The 12,811-nt window shown below is 37.7% G+C and overlaps 1 protein-coding gene across 1 annotated transcript in view; it reads right to left on the reverse strand.

The window, feature by feature from the left end:
- chm (CHM Rab escort protein) overlaps positions 1-11,289 on the reverse strand; it is a 92,366-nt gene extending 81,077 nt beyond the window's left edge. The window contains exon 1 of the mRNA XM_079835373.1: positions 11,218-11,289. Coding sequence (XP_079691499.1) covers positions 11,218-11,284 — 67 coding nt within the window. The 5' untranslated portion in view covers positions 11,285-11,289. The remainder of the gene's footprint in view (positions 1-11,217) is intronic.
- Positions 11,290-12,811: the final 1,522 nt, after the last annotated feature.

The raw sequence follows: 12,811 nt of genomic DNA on the forward strand, positions 1-12,811 counted from the left end.
TAGGCTACAGCGTTCATGATTTTTTTCAGAAGCTGCATTTGAATTGGTATTTGGGTGTAACGACATCATTATAACAAGATATTGTGATGTAAAAATGCAATGATATGTATTGTTGATCGAAGCGATATGATTCGCGATATAGAGTTAGTTTTATCCAAGGCTAAGCTTACTGTATTAATAAGGAATAATTCACCCAAAAATGTAAATTCTGTCATCATGCACTCACCCTCATGTTGTTTCAAACCTAGGGCTGGGCGATATGGCCCAAAAAAATGATCACAGTATAATTTTCCATATCAGTCGATATCGATAATTAGCACGATAAATGTAAATTATTAAGTTTAAAGGCATTTTTTTTTCTCCTGAGAGAAAGATGTAGAAAACAGACAGTTAATTGTGGTTTTAAACTATCCTTTATTGTCAAAACATGACAAACACTTTCCCAAACAGGTGAACAATTTATCAAAACTGCGATAGATTTATTTATTACTAATAAAATCAATAGAGTAGAATATTATTAATATAAATAGAATAGATAAAATAAATATCTATAGTAAAATCTAGAACTGTAATGATATAACATTTGGCTCTGCTGACTGCAAATGCAAATTTAAAGTGCTTTAAAGATAATGTTTGTCAATAAACAAAAAAATCTTTCTGGTCAGCATGCCAAACCTTTAAATAAATGACATTGACAATATAAATAAAGTAAATAAATAAAAGAAAAATCTTAACTGTGGTCAGCATTTTTTTTACTCTACACTCTATATATCAATAATATAGTTATATAAACTTAATTAAAATAATTGTGTAAGTAATAAAACAATAAAAACGCAAAACGGGCAAAAAATGCGTTTTAAGTTTAGAAACATTGAGTCCCCCGTCTCTTGCCTTACAGTGGATTGGTCACTTCGGATTAAATTATTTTATTTCTCTTTTAATACAGGCGATGCAGAGTTATTAATAAATCACCAAAGACAAAAAATTATGATACCGATGTATTTTTCCATAAGTCCGATGTTTTAGTGATTATAGTTAGGAAACGTTAGCTAGTAAGTCACCCACTACAACTAACAAGGCGATAAGCCTATGCGTGAACTGATATTAGGCTAATGTAGATTTACCGTTGTGTTGGGCTCAATGCTATATGGAAGAACTTCGAAGAAACAAGATAATTGAATAATTATATTACCGTGAGGTGAACCTATGTGTAGTGCACGTCACTACTTTATGTCCGATTGCAAATAGCCAAAATATCTCCAAACCACTGAAGTTGAGTGACCTTTCTTGTCAACGATATCGGTGTCCTCCGAGCTGGTCGTGAGCGCTGAACTTTCTTTACTATCGCTCATTTTTCTTGCTCCACTCCACTCTAATCCTCCAAGCCTGTCGGCGACTGTGACTGTCAACAATACCGCTTGCGGCACCCAGAAGCCCGGTCTGCAAAACGCATGCGCAGCATTACGCATAGCGCATAAGCATTATTTCGAGCATTTATCGAACTGTTGTTATCGTTTTATCGAGGAAAATTATTTCGCGATAATTATCGTTTTATCGCCCAGCCCTATTCAAACCTATACAATTTTCTGCTCGCCGTTCTGACATAGAACCTGGAAGCACTGCACTGTGTTTACAACATTAGCGACTGACAGAAGAGAAGAAATTGTTGAATAAAGTCGTTATTTCAGTTTTTTTGCGCAAAAAAAAAAGTATTCTTGTCGCTTCATAAAATTAAGGTTAAACCACTGGAGTCACATGGACCATTTTAATGATGTCTTTACTACCTTTCTGGGCCCTGAAAGTGGTAATAATGTCTATGTGGGGTCAGAAAGCTCTTAATATCTTAATTTGAGTCTTAATTTTTGTTCCGAAGATGAACGAAGGTCTTACGGGTTTGAAACAACATGAGGGTGAGTAATTAATGACAGAATTTTCAGTTTTGGATGAACTAACCCTTTAATAACGGTAACATTTGTTGTCCAACTGAAATAAATTGATTTTATCCGACAGATCCGATTCTCTGAACTGCGTTGCAAACGAACATGACGGCGCCCATCATGCATTATAGATCAACTAACATGATCATTATAAAGTTTTCAACAACAAAACACATACACTTTTATGCATTTAATTTGAGAATCGGAATATCAGGTAGTTGATCACACAGCCAACAAGTTTGTGAATATTTTGAATAAAAAAGGAAAACTAAATAAAAGCCATAAATCTGCCATACAGCGCTATTGTGACTGAGGTGCGTCACGTGACAAGCATGACGTGTCGCCATGGAAATACTTTAATAAAATAGCAATAATACTTTTGTTATATAATATATGGTCATATTTTAGTAATGTTTTCTTTTAAATTTATGCTTGTTTGAAACAATGTTTAGATTAAAATATTTTGCAAGCTTTCAGTCACTGTCAATCTTTATTCTTACATCAATGCAAAACAAGCATATACAATTACAAATTAAGAGAACGATTCATCAACATGCAAGGTCTTTTTGATTAATATTAGAGGTGTGCGAGGAATATTTGATTATTCGATCTGTAATAAATATTAGAAAAATAAAAATTATATTCGAATTTTACTATATTGCTTTGCTGTCCGTAAATGCAGTGAATCCATGATAAAATCAAACTAAAACTCGCAGTTATAACTAAATCCACTGGGTGGTGCTGTGGAGCGTGTTAATAAGTTAAAGGTCGTGGTGTTTCGTGAGTTCACATCGGAGGCCTAGACGGAAGACAAGCACTTGTTGAATAAAGTCGTTCTTTTGGGGGGGGGTTGAGGGGGTTCGCACAAAAACTATTCTCGTAGCTTCATAAAATTAGTGTAGAACCACTGTAGTGAGATGGACTTTGTAACGACATCTCTTGAGAGAGGAAATGTCATTGCTGCCAATGGAGGCCTTTCTGAGCCATTGGATTTCAACAAAAATATCTTCATTTGTGTTCCGAAGATGAACAAAGGTCTTACGGTGTCGAACGACATGAGGGTAAGTAATTATCTTTTAATAAAATATAAATTTTTGGGTGAACTAACCCTTTAAGTGTATTTGATCACATAATGTCGTCGACTGCCTCGTGATGTTTGGAATTACTTAGATGAACATTGAAAAGGATCTTACAAAATGGAGTAGGCCTGTCGCGATTGGTCGATACAATCGACTGCGTCGACGCTGTTAATTAGTCAACGTCAATATTTTTAGTCGACTGGGTAAGTTGGGTACGATATGAAATTGTTTTAGTACCGGTTAGCGCTGCCACCCGTCCTGGTTTTCCAGGGATTGTTCTCTTTTTTGAATGAATTGTCAAATTTTTTTGTGAAAATGTACTTCTAAAGTAGAATTTCCTGGCTTCAAATTAAACCGTTTCCATATACTGTTACTGTGTTTTCTTCATGGTTGTGTACATCCAATCCTGTGTCCGTAAAAGTGTAAAAACGGGTAAACAAACAGTGGATTGGTCAATGCCAGGCGTTTACTTTTATTTGATTGGAAGCTCAACTTATCGCCTAGCAACTGCCTGTGCTGTCGGTCGGTCGCACGCATCCATCCACACACATGCAGGATAAAACAGTGTTCAGTTGCTAGCTAGCTTTTTTAAAACTTTATATTAACTCAGTTTTGTGAAATCGGGGGAGAGACAAGGAGGATAACACAACAAAATCGGATGAGCCACCACCAGTGTCAAAGAAAAAACGATTTACAACCTACAACTCAGACTGGGCAAAAAGAGAAAACTTTTCTGAATAGGTAAGGCCCACCCAAGGAGACCCGTTCTCCGCTACCTGTGTTTTGTGTCCTGCCAAAATTTCAGTTAAATATGAAGGAAAAACAGGGCTGGAAAATCATGCAAAAACAAAGAGAGGCAATTGGGAGTCCTACAACTGTTAACATAGTATATTTGCAAATATGGGTTAGATTAATCGATAAATTAGTCGATAGATTAATCGATATAAAAATAGTCGTAAGTGGCAGCCCTAAAATGGAGTTACTTTTGATAAAATGAATTAATGAAACCGAGTCTGAGAAATCACATCAAATCCAAACACCAGTCGAATGAGGACAGCTGTCCATCACTGCATTCACGAGTGCAGGTAAACACAGATGTTCACCCAGTGAGAGCGAGATAACGTACATGATAGCAAAATGATCTTGAGACAAATTTTTCCTTTAAGTTTTGTCGAGGGTTTAAGAACAGAAAACACAAAGTGCTGTTAGAAACATCACTTAACACCGTTATCTATGCGTCTCTGCAACGTCTGTCAGCGAGGCTTGTTTTTTCACCCGAGAATATCATCAGCCACATGATATTATTGTTTTTCTCAACATTATAATGTGAAACAATATAAACACGATAACCATATTCTGACTCGAGTGAATATGTACGTTCTGCACGATAACTGGCGCGCTCTGCTTTATTAGTGTTTTTTTCCTCTCGCGCTGGCCTATATTTTTTGTTTACACATATTGTTTAATGAACATATTGTTTTGAACTGAATGAAAACCTTAAGATATAACGTAAGCTTGTTGTGTACCGTATATTACCTAATCATACGTTTGTTTAGAAATGGTGACAACTTGATGAATACAAAAAATAATGTTTTTCTAATTTTCTCAAAATAACGTCATTTAAATAAACGGATATTCGAATATTAATTTTTTAATGAGCCCAAATATTCGAATACAATATTTTGGAAAAATGCCCATGCCTAATTAATATAACCAAATTGTAAGTCGGTGCAACCAACTGAGAACTCTAGACAACTCGACTCTAGAGCCCAGCGAGCGTGTCAATCTATCACTTAATGCTGTTGCGAAGACTCTATTCTTTCCAGCGAAATCACAAAACAAATGCACACAAACGTGTCCCTGTTCTTGATATACAATCATTGATGAACATCCCAGAACCTGTGACACGCTTAAAGAAATAGTTTACCCAAAATTGAAAATTACCCCATGATTTACTCACACTAAAGTATGGTTGGGCGATGTCTACCAAATTGGCATCAGACGATTGGTGCGTTCAAGTCATGTCGCAAAGATCGTAATTTGGTTGAACGCACATGAACGCCACCATAAAGTTGTAAATACCAGTGGGAAGCTCGGGATTTTCTTTAAGCCCCGATCTTTACGAGTCGGGGTCGTGTCAGTGAGAAACATGGCGGAATACCACAATACTTAAAAGTATTTAGCAGTGATATTGTCAGGTTTTTCTATTTGCAGTGATAGTTTACGATAAATATGAAAGCATTATAATAACAATATAATATGTAAGAATAAAGTTTACAGTGGCTTCATAAATTTATTAAAAACATAAAAAAGCAAAACACACCTGATGCACATTCCTTCTTCATTTTCTGGAAGTAGATTTTAAGAACCGTGAAGTATTTTTGCATTATTTATTAAGAAAAAAGTACTCCGCCATCTTTGACTCTGACGAAAGTGACTTGAGCGCATATGACGTCAAATACGACTTCCTACCTCGTAAATACGAACTTCCCAGGAGGACTTGAACGCACAAGAGACAGTGCAACATAGCGATGGACTATGACATCGGGGGTTGCGTTTGAGCGTTAAAGGGGTACTTCAACGCTGGAAAGATGAATGTGTATTTTAAATTGGTCATTTCTAGACTGAGAAAAGCCAGAAAATTTATTTTTGGCTCATATGGATGAAAGACTCCCACCGGTTACATCTCTTGCCCACCACGGCTCCACCCCACCATCGTTTTGATTTTTATAGAAATAAAATAATTTAGTTCAGTTAGAGAACAGACACTGCAATTCAAAACTGGACGAGCGCAATACAGCGCTAGCCGAATGAGTGTTGCAGCACAAACAGCAGGAGTCAGATTTCATTCATCAGAGATTGAGGAGCTGACAGACCAGATGATCGCAGAAGATTTGGTTTCAAAGCGAAATGCTTTAAGTGAGTTTGTCATTGTACCGTTTTGTTGTTGTGTTTTCATGAACCTGCCCCCGAATTGGCGGCAATTTTAAACCGAAACTAAAATGAGCATTGTCGTTCATTCATTCACGGTAGTGAATGTCCAGTCTGGCGCGTTTTCAGTTCATGCCTATGGAAGCTTAACTTTCATAGGAACTCATTGAGAACACTCGCTTTGCTCCGCATCACTACGTTATGAATGTCCGTACAGCCGTCTGTGTCTTACATTCTGTGAGTGAGATCCCACCCCTGTGGGCAGGTTGAAAACATGCGGAACTAGCTCCTTCTACTGACTGTAGAAGTCTCTAGAGTAGGTTTGCTACGATAGTTGACTTCAGACTCAACACCGGTTACATCACTTGCCCACTTTTTATAGCAATAAAATAATTTAGTTCAGTTAGAGAACAGACAATACAAATAAAAGCTGAACGTGTCTGCTTATTAAATCATGATCTGACCATGAGTCTCAGCGGGAGTCATTCATCAGGAGCTGAGATGATCGCAGAAGATTTGGTTTCAAAGCTAAACGTAAAAGTGCCTATTTAAGGGAGTATGTCATTTGTTTTGTTGTTGTGTTTTTCATAAAAAATAATAGGCTAATGAACTCATGATTCAAGCAACCCGCCACCGAATTGGCGCTAATTCAAAACCGAAAGTAAAATGTGCACGGCCACACAGCGCGCATAGTTTACTTTCGTCTGGCTCCACAGCGCGAGCCTCTGCTCAGCTGACTGCGCGCGCACCTCGTCTGCTTGGCACTCTGCGATTACGTCATTTTTGCCGCGCGCACCCTCGCGCTCGTGCGGACGCGTCGAGTATAAACAAGGGTTTACGGACGAACTGTCATTCATTCATGCCGTGCGTCTCAAACATAGATCATCAGTGCCCTGACTACTGAACTACGGAGCTGATTGAGATGCAGCCATGGCCTCACAGAGCGCTCATTTACAGACGAGCTGTCATTCACGGTGTGTGCGCACTGGCGCATTTTCAGTTCAGTTTTCAGTTGCGTTATGAAAGCCGGAGAGGTCGTGTGCATGTTACTTTCGGTTAGATAGAATTAATGATTTAAAAGCCCCTGCCGGTGATACCGGTATTGTCACACGTCGATTAACCGGTGGGAAAATTTCCTCACCGTCACATCCCTACTCTACAGTCTCTAGCCTCTGGCCAAAAAAAGCCTCCAATGACGCAAAATGACTATATTTGCGTTAGGGCTGTGCGATATTGATGAAAAATGCGATATGCGATATCCTTGTTAAATAATGCGATACGATGTGCGATACGATATTGCTTTAAGTGTGTAAAATCTATTTAAATCATATATTTTTTAAAATATTTAAAAACAGAATGATATCATTTGTGTGTTGTTTCACATTCTTTCTGGGAAAACCTTCACATTAAACATGAGTTCTCAATGTACTACTGAAATTGATTTCTGGGCATCGCAATGTTATTTTTTCTACAATTGTCATTGTACATACACCGATCAGGCATAACATTATGACCACCATGGGCACCCTGACTGGTCTACGGCTATGCAGCCCCATACGCAACATACTGCGATGCACTGTGTATTCTGACACCTTTCTATCAGAACCAGCATTAACTTCTTGAGCAATTTGAGCTACAGTAGCTTGTCTGTTTGATTGGACCACACGGGCCAGCCTTCGCTCCCCACGTGCATCAATGAGCCTTGGAGCCATGACCCTGTCGCCGGTTCACCACTGTTCCTTCCTTGGACCACTTTTGATAGATACTGACCGCTGCAGACCAGGAACACCCCACAAGAGCTGCAGATTTGGAGATGCTCTAACACAGTAGTCTAGCCTTCACAATTTGGCCCTTGTCAAACTCGCTCAAATCCTTACGCTTGCCCATTTTTCCTGCTTCTAACACATCAACTTTGAAGACAAAATGTTCACTTGCTTCCTAAGATATCCCACCCACTAACAGATGCCATAATGAAGAGAGATCAGTGTTATTCACTTCACCTGTCATAATGTTGTGCCTGATAAGTGTATCAAGCTTAACACACACACACACACACACACACACACACACACACACACACCTGACCCACCCACTTAGTAATACAAAGTTACACTGATTCTGTAGATACATAAAAGTTTCTGTAATACAAGAACAGATTTTTGGAGGCATCCATTGAACCTGATCTTCTCCATACACTTCACTACACCAACTACAGCAAAATGACCTGAAGCCAGGGGGAATTTCAGTTTGCTGTTTTGTTCTTGATTATTCTATTTCACTGTGGGCCTTTGAGCCAAACAATATATAAAAAAAAATGAAAAGGTCCACAGGCATCTGCTCCTACCGCACCAGACCCTGAGCGTCGAGTCTCTGGGGACAGCCGGGTCAGGTGCGAGTTCACCAGCTGACGGGGCGCGACCGACGGGAACGCAGTCCTTCACACAGTCAGAGGGTCTAGCAGGCATCATTATGAGGGCCGCGGTATTCATTAACAACTGCTCCCTGTCCATATCCTCATTTGTGCCTGTATCCAGCAGCAAAAAACGGGGGTAACTAGGGAGTCTGGGACAAGCACGCTTGTCTGAGCAACCTTGACACGGAAGTCTGAGCAGAAATAGTCCAAGCTGTGAGTGTCCCCGTGTCACCGGTTGCTTTGGGACCAACTGGCTCTGGTGGTTTTGCATGAGCGGAACCAGAAGTGGGCCAGATATATTCATTTGCACACCATCAATCACAGCACAGGAACGTTGCTCTTAGCAATCGCACTAACCCCTCTTTTCTTTTTTTTCATCCCTTTTTTACCCATCTACCTCTCCTCCCTGCTGTGAAGAACAATGCCCTGCACCGGGGACTCGGAGTAACTTCATCTCCCGCTGGCTTCAGCACTGTCCTGAGGATTTGGCCTGCATATAAACACTTCTGCGCTTTGAATCAGGACACTGGAGAGAACGAGGACAGTATCATTCCAGGGGACTCGATCTGCACCTCACAGTCCAATAAAGTATCCGCCCTCCAGAGCGTCCGCAGCACGAACCTACCATTCAACGTTGGGTTTTAAGCGGGTCACAGGGTCAGGGTCAGCTCCAAGTTCGGTTAAACCACAAACTGGTTTATGTGCACTAATTTAGAGCACTGCTGCACTCAACAAAGTAGGGCTAAACTCTGGACCAGAAGGGGGAATGTTAAACTAGGACTGACCGCTGTGAAACTCGCTGTTCATTCTGGGTCGGTAGCATTCGGTTCTGGTTTGATCCCTGTAAGTTCAAGCCATCACAGATTTTACTGAAAGAGGATGACTCTGAAATAACTGTATTGCAAATAGCTTTGAATAAAAAGTGTCTGATAAATTACTTATTAAAATACTTAATACAAAAACGGACTAAACAGAAATTTAAACAGAAAACAAAAACTGGAATTATTAGATCTGTATTTACAGCTTGAAGCAATATTGTATTAAATTATCAAATTATTATTAATAACACTTAATTATAATTATAATTATAATAATAACAATATTTGCCTTTTGCATGAGATTTGGAGAATTTCAGGTGTTTTTATATTGACAATAGACAATTTGTTATTATTAAAATGATTAAATATTATTATTAAATATTATTAGAATTTCCCATTCAATAGACAAAAAAAATATAGACAAGTTAGTAATATTATTAATATTTTTAAATAATAATTTAAATGATAACTGTCGGAAATAACAATAATTCATAATAATTATAACAACAATAATAATAATATTATTATTATTTTCCATTTGCATCAGATTTGGAGAAATTCAGATGTTTTATACATTCAATAGACAAAAACAATATAGACAAAGTTAGCCAAATTTATATTTTAATAATAATTGTTGATAACTGTCAGAAATAAGAGTTCATAATAATAAAAATAATTTTAATAATAATAATTATTATTATTATTATTTGTTATATTGTTTTGTCTATTGACTATAAATTTCAGATGTTTTATACAGGCAATAGACAAAAATAATATAAACAAAGTTAGTAATATTATTAATATTCAATTGTTGATAGGAAATAACAAGAGTTCATTGTAATTATTATAATTATTATTAATATTGTTTGCATCAGGTTAGGAGATTTCTGATGTTTTAATATTGACAATACACAATAAAGCTGTTTTTAAAATTATGGTCACACTTTAGATTAGGGTCCAATTCTCACTAACTATGACTTTTGCCTCAAACTCCTAATTACTGCTTATTAATAGTTAGTACGGTATTTGTTAAGTTAATATATTGGATAAAGGATGTAGAATAAGGTCATGCAGAATAAGGCATTAATATGTGCTGTATGAGTACTAATAAACAGCCAATACCATAATAATATGCATACTAATAAACAACTAATTAATAGTGAGCATTGAACCATAAACTAAAGTCTTACCAAAAGTATGGATAAGATGAATAATAATTATTATTAATAATAATATGCCTGATGTGTCAGATTTGAAAAATTAAGTTCAGTCACATTTTAAATGTTGTAAATTTTGTGGACAAAAATGCACAAAACAGACAATCCTACAGTCTCATAACAAACACAAGTGCTGCTGACTCAAAGGGTTCCAGGTACGAATCAAGCTTGCATCATATCCTGATTCCATTTTCCTCTCTCTCCCTCACTCAACATTGCTGTCATATTCACTGCCCAGTAACTAAAAGACTAAAAAGCTCATGTATGAAATGTATAATAATCAAAGCCGAACACATTCAGTCATGCTGTACAGCTATACTAGTACTTCAGAAAGTTTCTCTTAAGCAACGAATCAAAACAGGATGTCAGTCGAGTATTATGATCCACAGTTATGTAGTAAATAGACTCAGGAATGACAGTGACAAGCAGAATGAACACAGTGAAGAGACACAGTAAAGTCAGTGTTCCTCCATCACCGTCTCCAGCTCATCTGTGATTCAGCATCTCTCCTTCATGACCAGCCTGTCACGCGGTATTCTGGGACTTAATTTCCTCTTTCTTACGGTTTCCATTCTATCACACATTTTAACAGTGAAATGACATTCAAAAGAAATATATAAATGCCGTTCCTCATCACATATGTCAAAAACAAAACCCCCATTAGCTTTAGCGTTCATTTGTCGCTGTGTCTGTTTCACGTGCCTGTAGCAAAACACAGAGACTGTCATCGTACGCTCATTTATCATAGCGAACCCGGCCACAAAATACACGTCTGGAGAGCAAACCATTTAAAATGATCATATCAACGCAGGTATTTCGTACCTGTTCCGAGAATGACAACATCAAATTGAGATGGGAGATCCTCCGCAGCCATCTTGAAACTACACATTGTCACGTGACACATTATAGCGTGACGTTCACTTCATGTTTTTATAACCTAAGCGTACAATTTAAACACACAGCAGTTTTTTTTAGTTTTTTACTTATGAATAATGAATACGAATACGACGAAGACACTGCTCATGAATATTAAGTAGTTAAAGTGTGTAACAAAACAGCTATAGGCTACTGCTCAAGTAAATATCTATAAAATAAGCAAATATAAAATAGTGAAGACATTTAAGTCTTTACAATTTAATTCACACAATGGGAGCCAATTAAATATTCCATTATCTTTTCGAAAAACAAGTTCAGAATGTTTAGGATACAGAAACAATCTTGAATTTATTTTTCAGTTGTAATCATGCCAAATTATTTTGATCCCAAGTTTCTGTTTCTTTTGACTCTGTATTACCCTATTGTTATTTCAATAAAAAAAGTAGGCTTATTAAAATTCATGAAACACGCCGAGGTACGGCTATTGAAAAGGAATCAGGATACTTTAGATGTGAGGGAAACTAAACTTTTTTTTTTAAATTCGCCAATGGCTTATGTTCCCAGCTGCTGTCAACAACAGAATATTGTTTCTTCAAATAGCAGTAGTTGGGAAGAGGTGTTAATGATGAGCTGTCAAAATACCCTTCTGGCTCTCACAGCCCCTGACAGCCAGCTATCAAGATGGTTTTTAAACACACACACACACACACACACACACACACACACACACACACACACACACACACACACACACGCGCACACACACACACACACTCACACACGCACACACACACAATATCTAAAGATATCTAACTGTTCTTTATTAGAGATATTAAAAACATATGACTGCAAGAATACAAGTAGGCCTAATGATGAAGAAATGAAAAAGAAACAATCTAATGCAAATGTATTTAAGTTAAGTTATTAAAGTAGACTATAACGCTGCCTTCGCATGCTTTTGAAATTATCGTAAATAGGAGTTTCCTATTTAAACATTTGACATGAACGCTCTCTCAAGTCATATTCACTGGGAAGTTCAGGATCATTTCTGATGGGCGCCCGCCCGCCCACTATGATATTACGCAGCGCCTGAAAATAGGCTAACTTCCGTCAACATAACCAACGTCACAACCTGCTTGCACAGGGAGCGTGCTGGGGACTATTTTCAGGCGCTGCGTAATATCATTGCGCCGCTGCACCCATGGTACCGCAGCAAAGTTCCTCGATTATTACGCAGAAATGAGAGTATAGTTCCTAGCCATATCGGTCTAGAAAATCGCAACTTTTCATTTTCCATCAGTCTTAGTACACGGTGTAACTACAGAAGAGTCAAGTTTTAAATTGGAAAAATATCGAAACTCTTTGGTCATTTTTGAGCGAGATGCTAACGGTCTAATCAGATTCAATGATCTATGCTAAGCTATGCTAAAGGTGCTACCGCCAGACCCAGAGATCGGCTGAATGGATTCGAAAACTGTAAAACTCACCTGTTTAACTCTCGGAGAGTAGGAAAATGAGCCTATTTTCAAAAATAGCTGAG

The sequence above is a fragment of the Gobio gobio genome (assembly GCF_949357685.1).
Source record: "Gobio gobio genome assembly, chromosome: 14".
NCBI lineage: Eukaryota > Metazoa > Chordata > Actinopteri > Cypriniformes > Gobionidae > Gobio > Gobio gobio.